Source organism: Rhinopithecus roxellana, chromosome 6 (assembly GCF_007565055.1).
Source record: "Rhinopithecus roxellana isolate Shanxi Qingling chromosome 6, ASM756505v1, whole genome shotgun sequence".
Classification (NCBI taxonomy): domain Eukaryota; kingdom Metazoa; phylum Chordata; class Mammalia; order Primates; family Cercopithecidae; genus Rhinopithecus; species Rhinopithecus roxellana.
Genome location: NC_044554.1, coordinates 16,273,661 through 16,299,567, shown reverse-complemented (window position 1 = coordinate 16,299,567; position 25,907 = coordinate 16,273,661). Strand labels below are relative to the sequence as shown.

Sequence of the window (25,907 nt, the reverse complement as noted above, 5' to 3'; positions counted from 1 at the left end):
TAAATTTCAGTGAAGTTCAGCTTATCAATGATTTCTTTAATGGATTATGCCTTTGGAGTTGTATCTAAAAAGTATTCACCAAACCCAAGGTCATCTAGGTTTTCCCCTATGTTATCTTCTAGAAGTTTCATAGTTTTGCATTTTACATTTAGGTCAAAATCCATTTGAGTTCATTTTTGTTAAGAGTGTAAGATCTGTGTTTAGATTCATTTTTTTTTTTTTTTTGCATGTACGTGTCCAGTTCTTCCAATACCTCTTTTTTTTTTTTTTTTGCAAGTGCCGCCCTCCAGCACCATTTGTTGAAAATACTCTTTTACTCCATTGTATTGCCTTTATTCCTTTGTCAAAATTCAATAGACTATATTTATGTGGGCCTACTTCTGAACCCTCTATTCTGTTCTATTGACCTATTTGTCCACTCTTTTGCCAGTACCACACTGTCTTGATTACTGTAGCTTTATAGCTTCCTTCCTCTCTATCTCCACCATATGAGGAATAACAAGAAGACTGTTGTCTGCAAACCAGGAAGAAGGCCTCATCAGAACTGACCATGCCAGCATGGTCAGTATCACCAGCAATACTGTGATCTCAGAATGCCCAGCTTCCAGAACTGTGAGAAATAAATTTCTGTTATTTAAGCCACCTAGTCTATAGCATTTTTGTTACAGCTGCCTGAACTAAGACACAGAACCTACATATATTTGAGTTATATGTAAGCATTGAAGTTGGGTAGTTTCAGTCCTCCAATTTTGTTCTTCTCCTTCAATATTGGGTTGGCTATCCTGGGTGTTTTGCCTCTTAAAATAAACTTTAGGATAACTTTGTTGATATCCACAAAATTAGCTGCTGAGATTTTGATTGGGATTGCATTGAATCTACAGGTCAATTTGGGAAGAACTGCTAACATCTTGAAAATACTGTCTTTCTCTCCATGAACATGAAATATCTCTCCATTTCTTAGGTTCTTTGATTTCTTTCATCAGAATTTTTTAGTTTTCTTTATAGATCTTTATTTTGTTAGATTTATGCCTAAGTATTTCACTTTAAGGAGTTCTAATGGAAATATTTTGTTTTTGATTTCACATTCCACTTGTTTATTGCTGCTGTGTAGGAAAGTGATTGATGTTTGCAAAACAAACTTACATCCTACAACTCTACTATAAATGCTAATTAGTCTCAGGAGTTTTTTGTTGTTGTTGATACTTTTTCTACATGGACAATCATGTTATCTGCAAATAAAGCCAGTTTTATTTTTTTCTTCCCAATCTATATCTTTTACCTACTTTTCTTGTCTTACTGCATTCAGCTATAACTTCCAGCACAGGGTTGAAAAGGAGTGGTGAGAGGGGACACCTTTGCCTTGTTTTATGATCTTAGTGTAAAAGCTTCTAGTTTCTCACCTTTAAGTATGATGTTGGCTACAGGTTTTATATAGATATTCTTTAGCAAGTTGAGGAAGCTCCCTTCTAGTCCTAACTTACTGATAGTTTTTGCTTTTTGTCACAAATGGGCTTTGCATTTTGTCAAATAATTTTTCTGCATCTATTGATATGGTTATATGATTTTTCTTTTTTAGCCTGTTGATGTGGTGGATTACATCTATTGATTTTTTAGTGTTGAACCAGCCTTGCATATTTGAAATAAATCCCATTTGGTGGTGGTATATAATTATTTTTATACATCGTTGATTCAATTTTGTTGAGGATTTTTGCACTTAGTGTTTATGGGAGACATTGGTCCATAATTTTGTTTTCTTTAATGTCTTTGTCTAGATTTGGCATTAGAATAATGCTTGCCTCCGAGTGATTCAGAAGTATTCTTCTATCTACCAAAATAAATTATAGTGAATTAGTATAATTTTTTTCTTAAATGTTTGATAGAATTCACCAGTAAACCCATCTGAGCTTTGTGCTTTCTATTTTGGAAGGTTATTAATTATTTATTCAATGTATTTAACAGATATAGGCCTATTCAGAGAGTCTATTTATTCTTATATGGATTTTGGCATGTTATATCTTTCAAATAATTGGTCCATTTTTTCTAAGTTACCAAATTTGTAGATACAGAGCTGTTCATAGTATTCCTTTTTAAAATCTTTTTAATGTCCACGGGTTCTGTAGTGATGTCCCCCCTTTCATTCTGATGTTAGTAATTTGTGTCTTCTCTCTTTTTTCTTAATCAGACTCCCTAGAGGCTTATCAATTTTACTGATCTTTTCAAAGAACCAGCTTTTCATTTCATTTTCTTTATTGATTCTCTGTTTTCAATTTCATTGATTTCTGCTCTAATTCTTATTTTTTATTTTCTTCAGCTTACTTTGGATTTAACTTGCTCTTCTTTTTCTAGTATTCTAAGGTGGAAACAATTTTAGATCTTTCTTCTTTTCTAAAATATGCATTCAATACTACATAATTTCCTTCTAAACACTGCTTTCACTGCATTCCACAAATGTTGATATGTTGTTTTCACTTTCATTGAATTGAAAGGGTTTCAGTTGTTGTTGTTGCTATTGTTTTTGAGACAGGTGGTAGCACAATCATAGCTCACTGTTACTTCAATCTCCTGGGCTTAAGCAATACTCTTGCCTTGGCCTCCCAAAGTGCTGGGATTATAAGCATGAGCCACCATGCCCAGCCTCAAAATATTTTTTAATTTGTCTTGAAATTCCTTCTTTGACCCATGTATTATTTAGAAATGTGCTGTTTAATGTCTGTATATTTTGGGATTTTCTGGTTATATTTCTGTTGTTTCTTTCTAATTTAATTCCTTTGTAGACAGAGAGCAGACACTGAGTGATTTCTAGTCTTCTAAATTTGTTAAGTGCTGTTTTATGGCCCAGAATGTGTCTATCTTAGAGAATGTTCCATGTGAGCTTGAAAAGAGTGTGTTTTCTATGGTTGTTGGATAAAGTAGTCTACAGATGTCCATTATATCCAGCTGATTGATGATGCTGTTGAATTCATCTGTGTCTTTACTGGTTTTCTACCTGCTGAATCTGTCCATTTCTGATAGGGGGATGTTGAAGTCTCTAATTATAATAGTGGATTTAAATATGTCTTCTTGCAGCTCTATCAGTTTTGTCTCACCTAGTTCGATGCTCTTGTTAGGTGCACATGTGTTAAGGATTATTAGATCTTCTTGGACAATTGACTCCTTTATCATTATATAATGCCTTTATCACCGATAACTTTCCTTTTTTGAAGTCAACTGTGTTTGAAATTAATATAGCTATTTCTACTTTCTTTTGATTAGTGTTAACAGGGTATATTTTTCTCCATCCATTTACTTTTAATGTATATGTCTTATATTTAAAGTAGATTTCTTGTAGACATCCTATGGTTGGGTCTTGTTTTTTCATCAACTCTGACAATCTCTGTCTTTTAATTGGTGCATTTATCATTGCTGTTCAAAGTGATTACTGATATATATTAAGTTCTCACTTAATGTTGTTGACAGGCTCTCAGAAACTGAGACTTTAAGCAAGACAATGCATAACAAAACCAGTATTACTATAGGCTATCTGATATAAACAAGTTCTTATGGAAAAACATTACCGACTTTCTTTTTTCTCTTTTCTCTTCTTCTTCTTTCTTTCTTTTTTTTTTTTTTTTTTTTTTTTTTTTTTTTTTTTTTTTTTTTTTGCCCTCTCTCTCTTTCTTTCTCCCTTTTTATTTTTTCAGGGTCTCACTCTGTTGCTGCAGCCTCAATCTTCTGGGCTCAAACAGTCTTCCCATCTCAGCCTCCTGAATAGCTGGAACTACAGACGCACACCACCACATCTGGCTAATTTTTGTATTTTTTGTAGAGATGGGGTTTCGCCATGTTGCCCAAGCTGGTCTCAAACTCCTGGGCTTAAACAACCCACCCATCATGGCCTCCCAAAGTGAGGGATTAAAGGTGTGAGCCACTGCACCTGACTCAAACTTCTAAATAAAGACTCAAAAGACTTCTAACATTAAAAATTGAAATAAATGCGGGCTATGCATATATTTAAGAAAGATTAAGAAAAGCAAGATAATTCTTTACTCAATTTTTGGTGAACCAGTGAGCAATGGTGGCTGTAGTTGTGATGGGTTAAATCAAGGAATAAATATTTGCAAATAAAACATTGTGAGAAGCACCTTCTACCACTGTGCAGTTCAAAAACAAACAACAACAAATATGGTGGGCTTACTGAGTGCTTTCATACTGCATTTATTATTGTGCATTTGTATAATTATCAGATACTTTACGAATTTTTATTTTGCAATAATTTGTATCTGTTTATGTCTTCATTTTCCAATCCACTTATTGTAGTTCTGTGTCTCAGCTACCTGGAACCTATCCTAGCAGCTCAGGTACCAACCCTGGACAGGATGCCATTCCATTGCAGGACACACATACACACCCCCAACCCACACTCACTCAGACAGGGACAATTTGGACTCTCCAACTAACCTACATGCACATCTTCGGGATGTGGTAGGAAACCAGAGTACCCAGAGAAAACCCAGGCAGATGTGGGGAGAACATGCATACTCCATAGACACACACACACACACACACACACACACACACAGCAGCCTTGGCCAGAAATTTATTTTTTCATCAATATTACTATAAAACAATGTTGAACAAAACATTATTTGAAGATCTGCTGTAGTTAGGTTACTATCCACCATATTTGTTACTATTTTTTATTGATTGCCCTTGTTTGTTCTTGTTTTTGTCTTCTACTCTTTTTCTGTTTGGTGGTTCTAACTGAGCATTTTATATGATTCAATTTTCTCTCCTTTTCAGCATTTGATTTGTAATTCTTTCTTTTAGTGGTAGCCCTAAATTTGCAGTATTAATTTCCAACTAATCCTAGTCCACTTTCAAATGACACTACATTTGTCTCTAGCAAAATATGTGTTTGAACAGCATGGGTCCACTTTTACAAGAAATTTTTTCAATAAATCCAGTCAATCCTCCCTCTTTTAGAGTTCTGCATCTACAGCCAAATGCAGATTGCAGGATGCAAAATCCCCCAAGACAGAGGGCCAACTTTTGTCTTATGCAGGGTATGCAGAGGGACTTGAGTATGTGTGGATTTTGGTATCCACAGGGGTCTTAGAATGAATGCTCCACAGATACCAAGGGACAATTGTGTACTGCTTCACCTTATAATAACAAAATAATCACAATTACTCCCTCCTGCCAATTATATCATTGCTGTCATTAATTTTACTCATATAGAAGCATGTATGTGTGTGAGTGTGTGTGTGTGTGTGTGTGTGTGTACCTAAGCATATGTAATTGATTTTTCAGTCTGTTTAGCTTTTTATTTGTTAGGATGGAGTAGCACCAAGTTCCTTACATGAAGAATCCCAAACCAGAAGCTCTTTTATTTCCTTTTATTGTCCAATTGCATTGTATGGGACCTCCAGTACAATGCTGAATAAAAGTGGTAAAAAAAATTGTTCCAGGCCAGGCACGGTGGCTCATGCCTGTAATCCCAGAACTTTGGGAGGCCGAGGCGAGTGGATCACCTGAGTTTGAGACCAGCCTGGCCAACATGGTGAAACAACGTCTCCACTAAAAAATACAAAAATTAGCCAGGTGTGGTGGCGCACACCTGTAGTCCCAGCTACTAAGTGGGGATGAGGCAAGAGAATTGCTTGAACCTGGGAGGCAGAGGTTGCAGTGAGCCAAGATCACACCACTGCATTCCAGCCTGGGCAACAAAGCGAGACTCCGTCTCAAAACAACAACAACAACAACAACAACAACAACAGTTGCTCCAGATCTTAAAGGGAGAGCATTCAGTCTTTCATTATTAAAGTGTGGCACTAAGTATAAATTTTCCATAGATGGCTGCTGTTGGAGGAGGTTCTCTTCTCTTTCAAGTTAGTGGAGAGTTTCTATCAGGAATGGCACTGAGTTTTGCCAAAAAAATTTTTTTTGAGACGGACTCTTGCTCTGTCACTCAGGCTGGAGTGCAGTGGCATGATCTCGGCTTACCACAACCTCTGCCTCCTAGGTTCAAGTGATTCTCCTGCCTCAGCCTCCCCAGTAGCTGGGATTACAGGCATGCACCACCATGCCCGGCTAATTTTATATTTTTAGTGGAGATGGGGTTTCACCATGTTGGCCAGACTGGTCTCGAACTCCTGACCTCAGGTGATCCACCCACCTTGGGCTCTCAAAGTGCTGGGATTACAGGCGTGAGCCACCATGCCTGGCCTATCAAACACTTTTTTAAAAAATCTATTGAGATAATCACATTTTCCCTTTTTTAAGTTTGTGAGTGGTGAATTACACTGCTTAATTTTATTTATTTATTTGAGACAGGGTCTCACTTTGTCACCCAGGTTGGAGTGTGATGGTACAATCACAGCTCACTGCAGCCTTGACATCCTGGGCTCAACTGATTCTCCTGCCTCAGTGTCCTGGGTAGTTGGGACTACATGTGTGTGCCATCATGACTGGCTAATTTTTTTCTCTTCTTTTTTTTTTTGTACACACCGAGACTCACTATATTGCCCAGGCTGATCTTGAACTCCTGGATTCAAGCAATCCTCCCACGCTGGCTTTCCAAACTGCTGGGATTATAGGCATGAGCCACCACACCTGGTCCACTGCTTGATTTTTGGTCATAAAATTAATCTTGCATTTGAGAGATAAACCCCCACTTGGTCATGATGCATTATCCTTTCCCATATTATTGGATTTTGATTTGCTCATGTAATGTTAAAGATTTTGCATTTGTGTTCATGAGGGATTATTTTCTAGTTCTTTTCTGGCAATATTTTTGTCTAATTTTGTTATCAAGATGATACTGGCCTCATAAAGTGAGTTGGGAAGAGTTCTCTCCTTTCTAATTTTTGAGACAGTTTATGTAAAACTGGTATTATTTCCCTTAAAATGTTTGGTAGAATTCACTTGTAAGGTCATCTGCTTCACAGATGGTGTTTTCTTTTTATGCATATTTTTTGAAATTCACTTTTAAATTTACACAGAGTAAAAATTACTCTTTTTGTTGACAGTTCTGTGCATTCTATCAAATGCTTGTATGCATGTTACCATGACTACAATCAAGATGTAGAACAGTTCTTTCCCTTCCTCTGGACCAAAGTAAATTCTTTCATGCAGTACCCCTTTGTAGTCAAACTTTACCTCCACATTAACTCCTGGCAACAACTGATCTGCTCCCCATCATTTTTATTTAGCCTTTTCCAGAATATCATAAAAGTGGAATCACGTAGTATGTAATCTTTCGCGTATAGCTTCTTTCACTTTGTAAAATGTTCTTGAGTTTGTTTGTTTTTTTTCTTTTACACGGAGTCTTGCTCTGTTGCCCAGGTTTAAGTGCAGTGGCATGATCTTGGTTCACTGCAACCTCTTCCTCCTAGGTTCAAGGGATTCTCCTGCCTCAGCCATTCAAGTAGCTGAGACTACAGGCACCCACCACCATGCCTAGCTAATCTTTGTATTTGTAGTAGAGATGTGGTTTTGCCATGTTGGCCAGGCTGGTCTCGAAATTCTGACCTCAAGTAATCAGCCCACCTCGGCCTCCCAAAGTGCTGAGATTACAGGCGTGAACCACTGCACCCGGCCTATTCTTGAGATTTTTATCTATTTTGTTGGGTATACCAATTGTCACTTTTTATTACTGAGCAGCATTCCATTATGTGGATGTACTACAGTTTGTTTTTCCACTCACATCTGAGAGAACTTTGGGTTGTTTCAAGGTTTCTGGCGATTGTAAATAGTCTTTGATAATTTGGGGGTGGTATCTTTTCCTTTGAAAATTTTGGCCAGATTTTCCTGTTACTGATATGTTGAGTAATTTGGGATTTTAAGATGGACAATTTGACTATTATGCTGTTCATGCCTGCAATCCCAGCCTTGGGAAGCCAAGGTGGGAGAATCACTTGAGGTCAGGAGTTTGAGACCAACCTGGCCAACATGGTGAAACCCCATCTCTATAAAAATTGGCCAGGTGTGGTGGCACGTACCAGTAGTCCCAGCTAGTTGGGAGCCTGAGGTGGGAGAATCGCTTGAACTTGGGAGGCAGACGTTGCAGTGAGCCGAGATTGCGCCACTGCACTCCAGCCTGGACGACAGAGTGAGACTCCATAAAAAAAGAAAAGAAAAGAAAAGAAAAGGATATTATGCTGGCTGTGAAGCTCTGGGTCCTGTTAAAATCTTCTAAGCTCTGAGTCCTGCTAAAATCTTCTAAAGATACTGATTTTTGTTTGTTTGTTTTAGTAAGCAATCAATCTGGTTAGGCTCAGATCACAAGTTCTGTCATGCCTTCAGGGACAGTAATTCCAATATTTAGTTTTCAAAGCCTTTGCTATGCTCTTTGGGTCTGTACATTACATGCAACACTCACGAGTTGTTCTGAGACCTTTGTGGTATTTTTATCATAGCTCATTTCTCAAAGCCTTAACTATGCTTTCTTGAGTAGCCCTCCCCTTATCTGCATGGGATGCATTTATAAGACTCCCCCAGTGGATGCCTCAAACTGTGTATAGTACCCTATATATCCTATACAAGCACTGTGGCTATAACTTTTGCAGTTTGAGATGTGACAGCAAAACTAGTACAAAATTGTCTTCTCCACAATTTCACAAATAGAAGATTTGTCCGTATCATAGATTTTAGCAACCTCAGCATATGATTTTTTATTTCCTTATTAAGTCAAAAACTTTCACCTTTTCACTTAAAGGAAGCACTTTATGGCTTCTCTTTGGTATATCCAAGTAGTCAGCATCACTACTCTTGTACTTTGGGGCCCTTATGAAGTAAAATAGGGTTAGTTGAATGCAAGCACTGAGATACATCAACAGTTGATCTGATAACTGAGATGGCTACTAAGTGACTAGTGGGCAGGTGTCTAATTTAACAGTGATTTCAAAGCAGATGTTATAAATATGTCTGAAGAATGAAAGGAAACCATATTTAAAGAATTAAAGAAGAGTACGATGTAATTCATCAGAAAATATCAATAAGTAGAAATTTTTAAGAAACCAAATTGAAATTCCTGAGTAGAAAATTATAATAATTGAAAGATTTGCTGGGGGAGTTCAATGGTAGATTTGAGCAAGGAGAAGGATCAGCAAACTTGTAGACAGATCAGTAGAGATTACAGTAGTATCTCTTTATCCATGGGGGATATGTTCCAAGATCCCCAGTGGATGACTGAAACCAGGATTAGCACCAAACTCTACATACACTATGCACTAATTTATTTTTCATTCTTCACAATTTCACAGGCATAAGATTCATTCTAACCTTGGATCTTGGCAATTTCAGCATATAGCTTTTTTTCTTTCCTTATTAAATTGAGAATTTTCACCTTTTCACTCACAGGAAATACTTTATGGCTTCTCTTTGGTATCTCCTAATTGCCAGCATTACTACTCTTGTGCTTTGGAGTGATTATTAAGTAAAATAAGGGTTACTTGAATATGAGCACTGAGATATCAACAGCAAATCTGATAACCAAAACAGCTAAGCTACTGAGAGACAATTGGGTGGGTAGGATAGACAGTGTGGATATGCTGCACAAAGGATGGAGTGAGACAGTGCAAGATTTCATCATGCTTCTCAGAAGTGTGTGCAATTTAAAATTTATGAGTTATTTCCAGAATTTTCCATTTAATATTTTCAGACTGCAGTTGATCATGGGAAACTGAAACCTCAGACAGCAAAGCCAAAGAGGGGCCTACTGTACTCCACGTTTGTGCAGGAGTAGGGCTGACCCTGTTACTTAAGTAGTTTCAAACACCGAATTAGGATCACCAGTTCTCTCCTACATGGGATTTCTCCTACACTTTACGGTTTTTGTGGGCCCCCTTTGTTATGGCCAGAAGGATCAGGCTGTCTTAAAGATTTGCCTTATGCTGCCATTCACTTCCAAGTAGTTGGGGCTGCCCTTGAGGCAAAATATCAAGAAAAAAAGAGAAATAGTATGAGGATTCCCCCACACACTCTCTTTCCAGTTCCTCTATTCAGAGAGACAGTGTTCTCTTTTATTCTCAGGAATCTTCACAGCTTGGCAGTGGCAGTGCAAATCTGTGTTTGGAGCTGGCCTTGGGGCACGGCCAGCACACCAAAAAGAAAATTAAAAGAAAATTGGGATTTCCCTACACTTTCTGTGTGGCAGGAGCCCCTTTTCTTCTACACAGTTCTCAATTCAGCCTGCTTTTAAGTGAAAACCAGAAGATAAAGGAGGAAAAAAGAAAAAAGGAAACTCAAACTTATTGGTATGTCTTATTTCTTAAACTGGGTGTTAGGCATAAAGATGTTCTTTTTACTATTATTCTTTAGACTTTATTCATACTTTATTCTCTTGTATGAATGAGTTACTTTGCACAAAAGGAAATGAAGCAAAAACAAAAGAAAATAAAAATCAAAAACCTGGCCCATGACCATGGAAATTGGTCGAGTTCTGACTGAAGCACATCCAAAATTGTTCTAGAGGGAACAAGAAAATTTTTATTATAATCTAGAATGTAAAGGATTTTCAGAAAAGAGAACTCCCGCTGAAGATGAGCTATAAATAAAAATTTGTAAGCCATGACAGGAAATAAACCACCATGAGACAGAGTTTGTTTATGTAGCAAGAGAGAAACAGCAACCTAAAAACAGAACAGACAAGAATAATTTCGCATAAGTATGTTTAAAAGAATTAAAGAGGCAAGAGAAGGTAAAGAAACCACAGTAAAATGAACAGGGCAGTTTAAAATAAGATAAAACAGATTTTTTAAAGAACCAAAGAAATATTCTAGAAATGATAATATAGTCATTGGGATGAAAAATTCAATGCAGATATTAAACAATGGATTAGCAAAGACTGGGAAAGAATTAATGAATTGGAACATAGATTTCAGGAAATCATCCAGAATGAAACACAAAAAGATGAAGAGGAATAAATCATGTAAACACAGTTAAGAGATATGGATGACAGAATGAGAAATTAAAATATATGTCTAAATGAGAGCTCCAAAAGTAAAAAATAGAAAGAGCAGGGAAAGGCTGAAGAGCTATAAACTGGAGACTTTAGACAAAGAAAGCATATTGACTTCTGAGCAGGATAAAAAAAGCTAAACCATATTAACAGTTTTCTTTTTTTTCTTTTTTTTTTTTTAAGTTAAAACTCATCTTGAGGTCACAGGGGAGCAGAAAGAGATCAGGGCAAAGGAAAAAAAAATTGTGGGTATTACACTCAGTATGTAAATGCCTAGTCTTCACAGAGAGACACTCATCATTAATCAGACCATCAGTTATGTTACAAGAGAACCAATACCAACATTTCTCCTGTGGAGCACAGTGATAAGCACATTTTTTATGGATGTGTTTAGGATAGAAAGGGTTGGGTAGAAGGGAGAGGAGGCAGGGAGGTGAATGTATTATGTACAAAGAGAAATGACAGAGACCATCCCCTCCTTTAGCTCTTTGCTGTTTCTTTCTCTTTGTTTTCCGCATCCTCAGGATATGCATGCCATGTCAGTCTCTCTTCATAAAATGCTATCACAATTTGTGGACATTTCACGTTAGCTTCTTTTGCAAGAACCAGGTCAGCTTCATCTGTGTCTTTCCATTTCATTAGGAACATTAAATCACCACAGGAATCTGTTGCCCCAATGATCTTTTCTGGTTCCAGTCCTCTCTCAAAGCCCCGAGCGATATCATTGCTCTGCTCTCTTTTTTTTGGATTTGATATCCTCGGCACTGTTTGAGAAATTCGATTTCCTCTTGTTACTTTCTGACTTCTCCCTGGGTTTATTATTTTCACCCTCCTTCATCTTCTTATACTTTTTCATAAATTCGGAAATTAGCTCAGGGCAATCCAAGTTTTTCTCAGGTTCCCAAGTATTGTGCTCCTCAGAAAAGCCTTTCCACTTCAGTAGATATTCCACTTGTCCCTTAACTACACGCCTGTCTAGCACCTTCTCCACAACGTACTCCTCCTCCTCATCCTCTGAAGAAGAACTGTCAGCTGTCCGCTTGGTTTTCTTTCCCATGTTGCACACCGTTCCACCTGAAAGACTAAGACCACCGGGTCCCCGGGATTGAGAGTGATCACTCACGCTAACGTCTGCCCTGTTCCTGTTTGGTGAGGCCGCACCACTAGCCACCCATATTAACAGTTTTCTAACAATCTTCCATAAATAAAAGAGCCAACATTTGCCCTTCTAATTTTACCCTAATATCAAAACCAGAAAAAGACATGAAAGAATACTTTGGACCAATATCCTTCATGAAAATAATACGTAAAAATCCTCGTAAAAATTGCAAGTTGAATCTAGCAATTTATAGAAAAGATAATGATGGCAGTGGCTGGTGCCATCACGCTGGCTGCAGCAGGGAGGCAAGGCTGGGACTGCAGACCCAGGCCTCCCACTCCACGGAGCAGCCAGGAGCCCCACCCTCCTGGGCGGGGCTACAGCCGCCCAAAGCGCAGCTTTAGATCAGAGCATCCTTGTGCTCTTAACGCAGGGCTGGGAGCAGGCAGGATCTGCCCTCTTGGGTGCAGCTGCAGCCGCCCGACCAGCAGCTGCAGACCTGGGCCTCCCACTACATGGAGTAGGCAGGAGCTGGGGAGTCCCGCCCCTTCCGAGTTGCCCTGCGGGAGCTCCCTGGGTGCAGCTGCCACTGCCCTCTCACCCACAGGACCCAGGCATCTCTGTAGCCTGCACCCTCTGGGGTCTGGGAAGGCCCCCCAATCCCTGCAGGCTTGGGGTGTCTGCTCCTGCTGCCTGATGTCTCTCCTTTCCTGGAGGTGGCTCAGATCTTGGAGTGAGGTTCAGGTTGAGCCCTGGGGCCATGAATGACAGCAGGAGGCAGGCAGATTCTTGGGCGGAAGGGGGCAGGTCCCCAGAAAGGCCCTACCTTCAGTCCAGGGAGGGCCTGAAGGCTGGGAGCCAGCTGCCCGTCCTGCAGACCAGTGTGGAGACTCATGGGGCCTCTTCCAGCAGCCCATGGCTACCCATGGACCAATCAGCATGCACTTCCTCTCCTCTGAGGTCCATAAAAGCCCTAGGCTTAGCCAGAGCAGGGCAGAAGCTGGCCAGAGGATGAAGAGGGTAGAGGCATTACGTAAGGACCAGCTGCAGAAAGGAGCTACCCTCTCTGCTGAGAGCTTCAGAGACAACCTGCAGGCAGAGAGGAGCCATCCTCTCCAGGGCCTGCTCTCCACTGAGAGCTGCAGAAAACGAGACAACCAGTAGCAGAGAGGAGCTACCCTCTCCAGGGCCTCCTCTCTAATGAGAACTGAACACTGGACAGATGATCTTCCTACAGAGAGGAGCTACCCACTGTGGGTCTCCTCTGAGCTCTTGTAACACTTAATAAAGTTCATCTTCGTCTTGTTCACCCTTCACTTGTCTGCGTACCTTATTCTTCCTGGATGCAGAACAAGAATTTGGGCAAAGGTACTGTGGCCACAAAGGTTTCTGGCCAGGAAATTGACATCCCAAAGCTCCCTGACAATAACATGATCAAATGTAGTTTATTGAGGGAATGAAACACTTGAAAAACAATCACTGTAATACACCACATCAATAAATTAGAAGAAAAACCATATGCTCATCTTCATAGATACAGAAAAAGCATTTGACAAAATGCAACACTCACTCATGATAAAAGTCTAAGCAAATTAGAAATTAAACTTCCTTAACTTGCTAAAGGGCATCTTTTAAAAATCTACAGCTGACTTCCTAATTGTTGTTGAAATACCCAATGTTTTCCCTCATAAATAGGAAATAAATCAAGGATTTCTGCTTTTACCACTCCAACTCAATACTGTAGTGGCGGTCTTAGCCAGTGCAATAACACTAGAACAGAAAAGCCATACAGATTAGAAAGGAAGAAATAAAACTGTGTCTATTTGCAGTTTCACATAGAGATTTCAAACAGAATTAGTACCTATATATATTCATTAAATACTTCTCAATGTTGATAGTTATTAGTTAAGATTGTTGAGTTTATTAATATTTCACAAGAATAATAGAAGTCATAAGATATATTTTTAAAATAGTTTATAAATCAGAATGTTAACAAATTCTTATGGCTTTTCTCTGAATTCTTTGTTTTGGTTACCTTTTCTTCTGAAAACTCTCTCATGACCTCTGCTGTCCATTTTTTGAACATAAATCATTAAATAAAATATTAATTGACATTTACATCTAGATGGTAAGAAATCCTCTGCCCATCTGATTATTTGAGCCAGTTTTAGGAAACAATACATGCGAAGAAATGCTTTAAAATTGTTTTCTTATATAAATGTAATATATTTTCACTATTGATAACACACAAAAAATTGCAGTAACCACTCATCATATCACTGATTAAAGATAACCACTGTTATCAAGTGGTATATATCCCTCTGGAATTGTTTCTGTAAAGTATAATTCTATGTTAAATTTATTATTATTATTACACAATTGGGATCATACTGTACATGCAATTTTGTATCTATTCTTGTCACTTTATATGTGGAATATTTCCCATATCAAGATATAATGTTTAAATTGTTGCATAATATATCAGATATATAATAATTCATGTAATACTCTCTTATTTGGGAGCATTTAACTTTTTTTTTTGAGACAGTTTCACTCTTGCTGCCCAGGCTGGAGTGCAGTGGTGTGATCGTGGCTCACTACAACCTCCACCTCCTGGGTTCAAGTGATTCTCCTGTCTCAGCCTCCTGAGTAGCTGAGATTACAGGCACCCGTCACCATGCCCAGCAAATTTTTTTAATTTTTAGTAGAGACAGAGTTTCGCCATGTTGGCCAGGCTGGTCTCGAACTCCTGACCTCAGGTGATCCACCGATCTCAGCCTCCCAAAGTGCTGAAATTGCAGGTATGAGCCACTGCACCTGGCCAGGGAGCATTTAAATTGATGCAATTATTTTCTCTTACAAGTAACCCTATAAAATGTAATTTCTTGAGTATCCCTAATTTTATGCTTACATCCCCAAAAGTACAATTTCTGAGTCATGGAAAAAGTTTTTCATGCTTATTGCTGAATTAAACTCTAAAAATTTTGTACTAACTTAACACTCCTATCAGAAGTATATGTTCATGACCACAGAAATGACTTTTTAAAACTAAGATGTGAAAATATCTTAGAAACAAACTCTAAATAAGGAGAAAAAAGTTGTATATAATTTTCTACTTATGAGGTGAATAATTTCATTTTTTCTTCAAAGGTGTCAGGAAAATAGAAGGACATTTTGGTAGAGTGATAAAAGGGCCAGATCTTCTAATTGCTTCATCTTAATGTTTCTGAATCTGTTTCCTCATCTATAGTGTGAAGAGAATAATTTCCCACTTAATTAGTGAGGATGCAGTGAGATGATGCATGTGAACATGGTTTGACAACTATGTCATACCACAGATGGAAGATATAACTTTTATTAATCACTGTTGATATGTGGACAGATCTGATACTCATTATACTGTTTTTAAATGTCCATAACTTTAAATATTTTATATCAATCTTAATAATAATTTTCTCCATTTTCAACCTCATGTGATCAGAAAAGTCAATTTTCAATCAATTCTATTTGTTTTTTTGAAAAAGTAAAATAATGATTATGCTACATAGAAAATTAGAGTTCAGTTGCTAATTCCATTAACTTAGTTTGTCTCAGAAAAGGAAAAATTACCATATAAACAGAATTATCTATTAAGAATTAATATTTAATCTAAAAATGTCTAGTGCCTCTACAGAAAATTTGAGTACATTCTCAACTTCCTTAAACCAGTGCCTTTTTCAAATTTCTTTTCAAAGTTACACCTGTCAGTTTTCATTAAAAAATAGTTTGAAGATTATTTTGAATAATTATAACCAATGAAACACAAAGGCAAGAATAGAACTATTGCAGTGGGCCCTTGCTGAACCTGAGCTAGCACCTATCATGAGTCAGTCCTCATTGAAGGAGGAATAAGGAGGGAGGAAGGACTAGAAAGACAGAAAAGAGGCAATGGTAACTTAAGAAAACACTGAATTTTTAACAAGATAGTGGCTGGCAGAGTACCTGAGACTTGTACCCAGGAGGGCTTTAGCCCAGTCTATCTATCACGATTGCCCCAGGAATTCTGGTCATTGTACTTGGGTAAGAGCTTCAATTTTTTAAGGCACTTGCATTTTATGAAATGTTAGTGTTTGCAGATGTCTTGGCTAAATAATTTAGGGAATAAATTTTAGGAGGCAGTAGGGGCACAGAGTGGGAGAGAGCAACCAGGCAGGAAAGAAGAAAATAAATCTTTCTGTTCCCATTATTTTACTTCCCATAGAATTATAAAAGGTAAACACACACACACACACACACACACACACACACACACACACACACACACACCTTGTAGGGTCATTGAGAACCATCTTTCTTCATTTTAAAACTAAAGAAACAGGTCTAGGTGACACAGATGAAGCAGTGGCAGAGCCAGGAAAATAATCTGACCCTTGTCCCTGTTCTTTCCACCGCACCATGGTAACTCTCTTTTTTGTGTCTTTTTTTTTTTTTTTAACACTCTAAAACTGAGGATCATTTGTAGTCAAAGAGATCAATGCTATTCTCAAAACAAGTTCTGATCTCTCATCATTTTCTTGGTAACTCAGAATCAATGTTAAGTACGTTGAAATAAAAATGCAGTACTTTACACGGTAATTTTGTAGACTGTGCACCATGCTCCCATCCATTTTCTTACTTGATCCTTACAAAAACCCTTTGAGGCAAGGCAAGGAAAGTATTACTATCTTCATTTTTTTTTTTTTTTTGAGACGGAGTCTCGCTCTGTCGCCCAGGCTGGAGTGCAGTGGCCGGATCTCAGCTCACTGCAAGCTCCGCCTCCCGGGTTCACGCCATTCTCCTGCCTCAGCCTCCCGAGTAGCTGGGACTACAGGCGCCCGCCAGGTCGCCCGGCTAGTTTTTTGTATTTTTAGTAGAGACGGGGTTTCACCATGTTAGCCAGGATGGTCTCGATCTCCTGACCTCGTGATCCGCCCGTCTCGGCCTCCCAAAGTGCTGGGATTACAGGCTTGAGCCACCGCGCCCGGCCTATCTTCATTTTTAAAGTGAGCAAATTAAAACCCAAAGAGTAAGGTCACTTAGGGTCAGGAAGGAGCCAGTACTCTATTCCTATATTTGAAATATAGAAGGGAATACACTTCCAAAGAGGCAATTCCCTCAAAAAGCACCAAGAGTAAAGGCTATTTACTCTCTTGCCAAGGCATTCGCTATCCCCTGGAGACGCCTGCATTAGGTTAGTGAAGCGTGGGTCTTGACACCCACAGAGGTTACTCCTAGTTTGCACCTAGTTGTCATCTTAAAAAGCGCAGTTTCTTACCCCTTCCCTTGATCCTGATCCTTATTTTAGGCTCTTTGGGATTTGGCCTCCTGGGTCTCACTTCAAAGCTCCACCCTCGCCAAACAAGAAGTCGCGTCCTTGGTATCCAAGGTGACCACGCAGCTTTACCCACGTTGCCCCTTCCGTGCTTTCCATTGGCCAGTTGGACTCCCATGTACCGCCCCTCCAATAGCCAATGGTCTTGAGGCAAAGGGCGCCCGCCTTTCCCAGGGAGTCTAACACCTACCCTTTCACCCGGGCTCCCCTGCGCATTGCCTCCTGGGATATGAGGTTTCTAAGATGCCAGAGCTCTGCGACGTTCCACCCCTTTACAACTACCTATCCCGTCCGCCTTAGCGAAAGGGGCGGGCGTAGGCTAGGAGTCCGTGTCAGAATTTAGAGCTTTCAAATTGCAACTTGCCCCTGGGGCTTGGGTCGCTGATGTTTAAATCGCCTAGTCAAGCGAACCGGCTCGCTCTTGCTTCAGCAAACCCTGACAGACGTCTCCTATTTGACTTGAGGCGGCATAGTGGCCAAGTCGATTGGCCGTGGCAAGTGACCCTCCCTGTAGCTGAAGTGTTCTGAGGACTGGAGAGAGGGGCGCGCCATGCTTGCCCCCTGCTCAGGTTGGGAGCTTGGCTGCCTCCGTCTCTGTCTCCATCAGGTCCGATTGTGGGCTGGCGCTGGGCGCTGGGCTTCCTGGGCTTGCCAAGCCAGGCCGTACGTCTCAGGTGGGGGCGAGCGCTGGCCCGGATCGGAGGCTGAGGTCCCTCCGCCTGGCCCGGCGCGCCGGACTCTGAAGGAGTGGACGCTGCAGGTGAGCCCGTTCGGTCGGCTGCGGGCGCGGCTCCCGTGCCACCTGGCCGTGAGGCCCCTGGACCCCCTCACCTACCCGGATGGCGACCGCGTTCTGGTCGCGGTGTGTGGCGTGGAGGGCAGCGCGCGGGGCCTGGACGGCCTGCAGGTGAAGTACGACGAGGCTCTGGAGGAGATGGCCATTGTGTCTGACACTATCGACCCCCAGGCGTTCGTGGAGGTGAACGCGCCCCTGAAATTTGGCAAGTGAAATGAAGTGAAAACGGATTTGGGTCCCAGGGCACGCACAGTGAACTTACTAAATTTGGTCGACTTGTACTTTTAATTGGTCCTGGCTTTCTAAACCTAATTTACAGTTGGCACCTTCGGAAATGCACCTTTTCCTGTGTTCTATTCTTGAGTATCCGAGTAGTATTTTAAAATTAGGTTGCCTAACTAACTAAAAATTAGTTATAGAAATTTTATACATCGAATGGAAACATAATTTGGTATAATCCAGGTCAAATTATATTTCTGGAGCCGCTTGTGTTCTCCTTTATCCCGTTGTCATTAGCAAACTGGCTTATTTTTCAAGGTTGAAGTTTCTTGACAATTCATTCAATGGTATGGCAGTCCATCTACATTTCCCCTTACTCACAGCCTGGGGGTTGTCCCAAAACAGCCCTGTCAATAGGATGTTCCGTGTATCACCTGGTTTGAGTATTTGGTTTTAGACAGGCGCCCAGCTTCTTACTGTTATGTTTCCATTCTTTTTGGCCTAAGTTTTCCATGAGTAGCAAGCTTTGAAGAAAAACACATAGTAAGCCTGCTTAGGAAACTTCAATAAAAATGCCTGCAAAATAACCTTTCCTAGGTTTTTGGGTTCTACGTCATTTCCTAAATGGCAAGCCACTGTGTACACAGGAACGGCTCCCCAGACTGTCATTCTTCCTGCGACTGAAGGAAGATATTGATGATGATGATGATAATAATAGCATTTAGCATTTTTAAGATAATCTTTTATAATGCTTACAGTTGCACCAAATAGTAGATGCTGTAGTCCTCCCTTATCCACCGTTTGGCTTTCTCAGTTTGTTACCTGCCTCAACTGTTGTAGGAAAATATTAAGATATTTTGGCAGATCACAGTAATATAACTTATTACAGTATATTGTTATAATTGCTCTATTATTGTTGTTCATCTCTTACTATGCCTAGTTTATAAATTAAACTTGGTCATTGATATGTATATAGGAAAAAACATAGAATATATAGGATTTGGTACTATCTGTAGTTTCAGGAATCCAGTGGGGCGGGGGTGGGTCTTGTCTACTTTAAGAGAAATCATCAATATTTATGTTAATTCCAAATTAAATATCAGTGTTTTTAATTTTTAAAATTTGTATACAGAGATGCCTGCGGTTACATCTTAAATAGACAGCCAAGGATAGCATTTGTGATTCCTTATTTTCTAAACTTTCTTCATATACCACTGCCATTTGTCCACAATCTTGTAGGGTTTTTTTTGTTTTTTTCTTCTTGAGACTGCATCTCACTCCCTTTTTCACGCAGGCTGGAGTACAGGGGCACAATCATGGCCCACTGCAGTCTTGACTTCACAGTTTTAAGTGATCTTCTCACCTCCGCCTCCTGAGTAGCTGGGACTACGGTGTATGCTACCATGCCCAGCTAATATTTTTATTTTTTGGTAGAAATGGAGTTTTGCCACGTTGCCCAGGCTGGTCTTGAACTCCTGGGCTTCAGCTAATCTTCCTTCCTTGGCCTCCCAAAGTGCTGGTATTACAGGCATGAACCACTGCTCATGGCCTGATCTTGTAGTTTTAATAGTATATATTAGGTTTTTCAAAGTTGTTCCCATTTTTAAAAAATTACTTCAAATACCTTGTGATATAGCTGCATGGTAATATTTTCATTTTCTAGGTATGAAAGGTTAGACATAGGATGTGAAAACCTAAGTCATGATCATATATACTGGGGAAGAGGCTTCTACAATCTTTCACAGGAGTACTTACCAGAATTGCAGTCTCCTTTACTTCCCATCTATGTTAGTTCTCTTTAGATGATTTAGGCCAGCAGAAATAACTGCTCTGTTTCTAAAACCCAGCAGAAAGGCTATTGTATTTGGTCCCATTGCCATGATAGAAGACCCCTTACCTTTAGAGTATGCCCTTTCCAGGATTCGGCAATATTATGGACATAACTGAGGAGCTGGATTTCTAGGGGTACTAAAATGCTTTGGAGTTTATAAACTGCAGTACTAACTTGCTTTCTTCTTTTTTTACTTCTAGGTTTAGATATCAAGTCATCAGGGTGTGGCTGTGTAAAAGTTCAAAGTATTGAGTGTGATAATTGCAAAATCGAAACAGAGCATGGGACTAGCATCTTGCAGTCTGTTAAGGTATAGCATTTTTCTAATTTTATTTCACTGTTATTTTTTTTAAACCCTTAAGTTGTGAATCATACTATCAAACTCAAGAGATTCTTCTATTTTTCAGAACATTGTCATTTATTCATCTCTCAGAAAGTCCTTGGCAAACATTTTGCCTTGAAATCAGTTCTAGTAAAGTACATAGGTTATAGCAGTTTTGAGGTTTTGCCTCAAATTTCTTTTTGATTTAATTTCAAAGTGTACAGTGATACTAATAGTATTTTCCTAGTATTCTGAAATCTTACTAAAGAAATTTTAGTTTCCACGAATGATATTCTTCCATTTTATTAAAAAGGCAGAATCTTTATGCACTGTAAATGTGCTTAAATATTAGATTAATCACATTTTTAATGTACCAGGTAGCTCATTACTTAAGGATTAAGTAGTTATTTGTGCAAAGTAACATATGATTCATCTTGTTTTGTAATTAACTTTTTTTTTCTTTTTTTGAGATGGAGTCTTACTCCATTCCCAGGCTGGAGTGCAGTGGTGCAATCTTGGCTCACTGCAACCTCTGACTCCCTGGTACAAGCAATTCTCCTGCCTCAGCCTCCTGAGTAGCTGGGATTACAGGCATGCGCTACCATACTCAGTTTTGTATATTTAGTAGAGACGGGGTTTCACCATGTTGGCCAGGATGGTCTCGATCTCCTGACCTCGTGATCCGCCCGCCTCGGCCTCCCAAAGTGCTGGGATTACAGGCATGAGCCACTGCATCTGGCTGAAATTAATTTTATTTTTATTTTTATTTTTTTTGAGACAGGGTCTCACTCTGTCACCCAGACTGGAATGCAGTGTGTGATCTTGGCTCACTGTAACCTCAACCCCCTAGGGTCAAGCGATCTTCCCACCTCAGCCTCCCAGGTAGCTGAGACCACAGGTGGGCGCCACTATGCCTGCCTAATCTTTTTTAGATGTTTTTTTGTAGAGACAGGCTCTCACTGTATTGCTCAGGCTAGTCTTGAACTCATGGGTTCAAGTGATCCTCCTGCCCTGGGCTCATGAAGTGCTGGGATTACAGGTGTGACTCACCATGCCTGACCTATATTTAATTTTTTAAAGATTAGACTGGTGTCAGCTGTAAATAGTTTGAAATACCTCTCTGATAGGTACTAGCTTATCGTTACTCTTAGTGCTTCTTGCATTTGCATAGTCAAAACTTGATACTTTTGTGAACTTTGAAAGCATGCAATTTTGTTGAAGTCAGTCATCCTTGCTTCATAATTGCAAAATATTTTCATTTTTAGATTTCTAAACACTAGTTAGAATTAATAATTTGATGCATTTTTAATTTTTACATTTTTTTCTTTCATCCACCTTTATTTGCATATCTGCCATCAGCATCTGTCCACATGTGACTCATTTCAAATAAATTTAGTGGCACAAATATCATAAAAGATTCACATTACCATCACAAGTCCTTTTAGCACAATGAGTTGGTTCAGATTCTTGTAAAACATTGTGCAATAAGGTCTTCATGTTGAATGACTAACTGGGTGAGGATATCATAATTCTTTTTTGTCCTTAGAAATATTTTGTTCAGTCGTTGATACTTAAGTTTCAGAAAACTAATCTAGACTTGTCCACTGAAGACTCAAGAGTTTGAGATTTCCAATTTCACCATCAAAATTAGAATCTAGTATACTGCTGTCTCTGCATTTATGTTTTGATTAATCTGATAGTTCTGAAAGATCTTTCTCTGTTGATTTTCTTCTTTTATGCCATTGTAGGCATAAAATTAGAAATGGTTTCTTAGCCTTGGCACTATAAACCTTTTCAGCCAGGTAATTCTTTGTTGTGGGAGCCTGTCCTGTGCAGTACAGGATGTTTAGCACCATCTTTGGCCTCTACCTTTTAGATGCCAGTAGCACGCTCCTCAGTTGTGACAAGGGAAAATGTCTCCAGACATTGCCAAATGTCTTCTGGAGATAAAATCATCTCCAGTTGAGAATGATTGCTTTATGCAAGTCCATCATTCTTCTGTTTTCTTATTATTTTAGTGTTTTTAAAAAATATATTTGGGAATAATTTATGAATAATGATGAAATAACTCCTAGGATGATGAATTAGCAAAAAAATAAAATAAATGAAATACAAAATAAGAACACTATTATCCCATAATGTATTTTAGATTTATAAGAGTCCAGTGGACTGATAATGGTAATTACAGGTTAGAATGAGTTTTGTTTTTTTTTTTTTTTTGAGACGGAGTCTCGCTCTGTCGCCCAGGCTGGAGTGCAGTGGCCGGATCTCAGCTCACTGCAAGCTCCGCCTCCCGGGTTTACGCCATTCTCCCGCCTCAGCCTCCCGAGTAGCTGGGACTACAGGCGCCCGCCACCTCGCCCGGCTAGTTTTTTGTATTTTTTAGTAGAGACGAGGTTTCACCGTGTTCGCCAGGATGGTCTCGATCTCCTGACCTCGTGATCCGCCCGTCTCGGCCTCCCAAAGTGCTGGGATTACAGGCTTGAGCCACCACGCCCGGCCTGTTCTATTTTTTTAAAAGTAAGTACATTTTCTATTTGTTCCTTGAAAGACCTCCCAAGAAATAACAGAAATCATAAAACATCAGTTCTTACAAATAAAATAGCTCAAAACGAGAAATTCGTGAAAAATTAGGCTTGTGGATACTAATGGTATACCAAGGGTTAAGAGAATTATCATTGAGATCATAGGATTTAACTAACTTCAATTCACAAATGAGAACACTTTGGTAAAATATCTGGTTTAAGTTTTAAGTATCATACAATATCATTACCTTGAATTAGTGATCACCTGTTAATATGTTTCTCTTTCATTAACTTAAGGACTTGAAATATAGTTGATCTACCTAATAAAAAAAAATTTTTTTTTGAGATAGAGTCTGTTGCCCAGACTGGAGTGCAATGGCACGATCTCAGCTCACTGCAACCTCCGCCTCCTGGGTTCCAGTGATTCTCCCACCTCAGCCTCCCGAGTAGCTGGGATTACAGGCACCTGCCATCATGCTCGGCTAATTTTGGCCAGGCATGTTGGCCAGGGTTAGTCTTGAACTCCTGTCCTCACATGATCTGCCCACCTTGGCCTCCAAAAGTTCTAGGATTACAGGTGTGAGCCACCATGCCCGGCCCTACATAATAAAATTTTTATAGCAGTAATAATAACTACTGTTAATAAGTCCTTATCATGTACCAGGAATCTTAGCTAAACCTTCATTTAATGCTTGAATTTTCTCCATTTTATGAAGGAAGAAACTAGAAGGCACCAACAGATTGAGGAACTCACTTGCGTTCACATAGCTAAAAAAATTGAGCTGGGATTTGACCTTGGGTTGTTCTGATTTCCAAGCTCATGCTCTTTCCGCCTTTCTTTATTGTCCAGACAAAACATATGGTAAGACCACATTTGTGCAGCATCCTTAGGGAATAAGATAAGTGAACTTTTTAGGCAACAGAACCTTAACTAATTGAATGTCACACATTTGCAGTTTTTAAATGCAGTGTAATTTGTTTTCTAAATAATTTCTGATTTATTTAAACATTTAACTATTTGGTTTTATGTTTTTAAAAATTTTATAATCAATTTCACATTTTTTTGGGAATTACATGAACTTTAAATTATAACAGTAGCTCTTATTATTTTTGAACCTTAGACCTCTTAGAAAATCTAATAATTGTCTCCTTAAGATAAAAATGCACATGTCTATGAAATTTTGCTTACAATTTTGTAAGTTCATGTGAGCTTGGTTAAGAGTTCTTGACTTAAAACAACAAGTGTGCTCCTCCTATTGCCCAAGATGCCGAAAGGAAAGGAGGCCAAGGGGAAGAAGTTGGCTCTGGTCCCTGCTTTTGTGAAGAAGCAGGAGGCCAAGAAATCAGTGAATCCCCTGTTTGAGCAAAGGCCTAAGAATTTTGGCATTGGACAGGACATCCAGCCCAAAAGATACCTCACCTGCTTTGTGAAATGGCCCCGCTATATCAGGTTGCAGCGGCAGAGAGCCATCCTCTATAAGCAGATGAAAGTGCTACCTGCGATTAACCAGTTCACCCAGGCCCTAGACGGCCAAACAGCTACTCAGTTGCTTAAGCTGGCCCACAAATACAGACCAGACACAAAGCAAGAGAAGAAGCAGAGGCTGTTGGCCCGGGCCAAGAAGAAAGTTGCGGCCAAAGGGACCTCCCCACTGAGAGACCACCTGTCTTTCGAGCAGGAGTTAACACCGTCACCACATTGGTGGGTAACAAGAAAGCTCAGCTGGTGGTGATTGCGCACGACATGGATCCCATCGAGCTGATTGTTTTCCTGCCCGTCCTATGTCATAAAATGGACAGGACATTGTCCTGTATTATCAAGGGGAAGGCAATACTGGGATGTCTAGTTCACAGGAAGACCTACACCATTGTTGACTTCACACAGGTTAACTCGGAAGACAAAGGAGCTTTGGCTAAGCTGGTGGAAGCTATTGGGACCAATTACAACGACAGATATGATGAGATCCACCGTCACTGGGGCGGCAGTGTCCTAGGTCCCAAGTCTGTGGCTCACATTGCCAAGCTCGAAAAGGCAAAGGCTAAAGAACTTGCCACTAAACTGGGTTAAGTGTACACTGTTGAGTTTTCTGTACATAAAAGTAATTAAAAAATAAAAACAACAAGTGCTTTGGGGATAGTCTTTTCAAAGGCTTATCACATATTTGATAAGGAGTATATTAAATATAATTTGACTTCAGACTCATGTCTCTGGACATAACATAGTTAACTGTGCTATAATACAGACTTTTTTTTTTTTTAAAGAGACAGGGTCTTCATGTGTTGCCCAGGCCATAGTGCAGTAGCACGATCCTAGCTCACTGAATCCTCAAACATCTGGGCTCAAGTGATCCTCCCAAATAGCTGGGAAATACAAGCATGTGCCACCATGCCTGGCTTTTTTTTTTTTTTTTTTTTTTTTTTCCTTATTTTTTTTAAAGAGAAACGTTCAAGTCCTTCTTCAGTGAAGCTACCAGAATACCCAAGTATCTCTTGTTTTTCCCTTTGAGTCCGGGTGGCTTATTTAACCCCTTTAACAGCAGTTGACATTTTTTTCCAGATGATGTCATTATTCGAAGCAGTGAGTTTCTATATCATTCCTTATTCTTCTTTTGTTGCCTTGTCAGTATTAATAAAGAAATGTTGAAAATGTTTCACTAGTGTAAGTCAAACTTACTCTCTTTTTCACTATATGTATTTTTTAATTTGTCTTTCAGGGTCAAAAATTGCATGTTCAAACAAAAGGAGGCAAAGTGATCTGTCTGGGAACAGTTTATGGAAATATAGATATTCATGCATCAGATAAAAGTGTAAGATTGCAACTTTCTT

The 25,907-nt window shown here is 39.5% G+C and overlaps 1 protein-coding gene and 1 pseudogene across 1 annotated transcript in view; one reads left to right on the top strand and one right to left on the bottom strand.

The window, feature by feature from the left end:
• Positions 1 to 11,145: 11,145 nt before the first annotated feature.
• Positions 11,146 to 12,889, bottom strand: LOC104672435 (annotated as a pseudogene).
• A 4,807-nt stretch (positions 12,890 to 17,696) lies between these two features.
• Positions 17,697 to 25,907, top strand: part of FAM185A (family with sequence similarity 185 member A) — a 64,972-nt gene continuing 56,761 nt past the window's right edge. Inside the window, exons 1-3 of the mRNA XM_030932546.1 lie at positions 17,697 to 18,389; positions 20,435 to 20,544; positions 25,796 to 25,888. Coding sequence (XP_030788406.1) covers positions 17,939 to 18,389; positions 20,435 to 20,544; positions 25,796 to 25,888 — 654 coding nt within the window. The 5' untranslated portion in view covers positions 17,697 to 17,938. The remainder of the gene's footprint in view (positions 18,390 to 20,434; positions 20,545 to 25,795; positions 25,889 to 25,907) is intronic.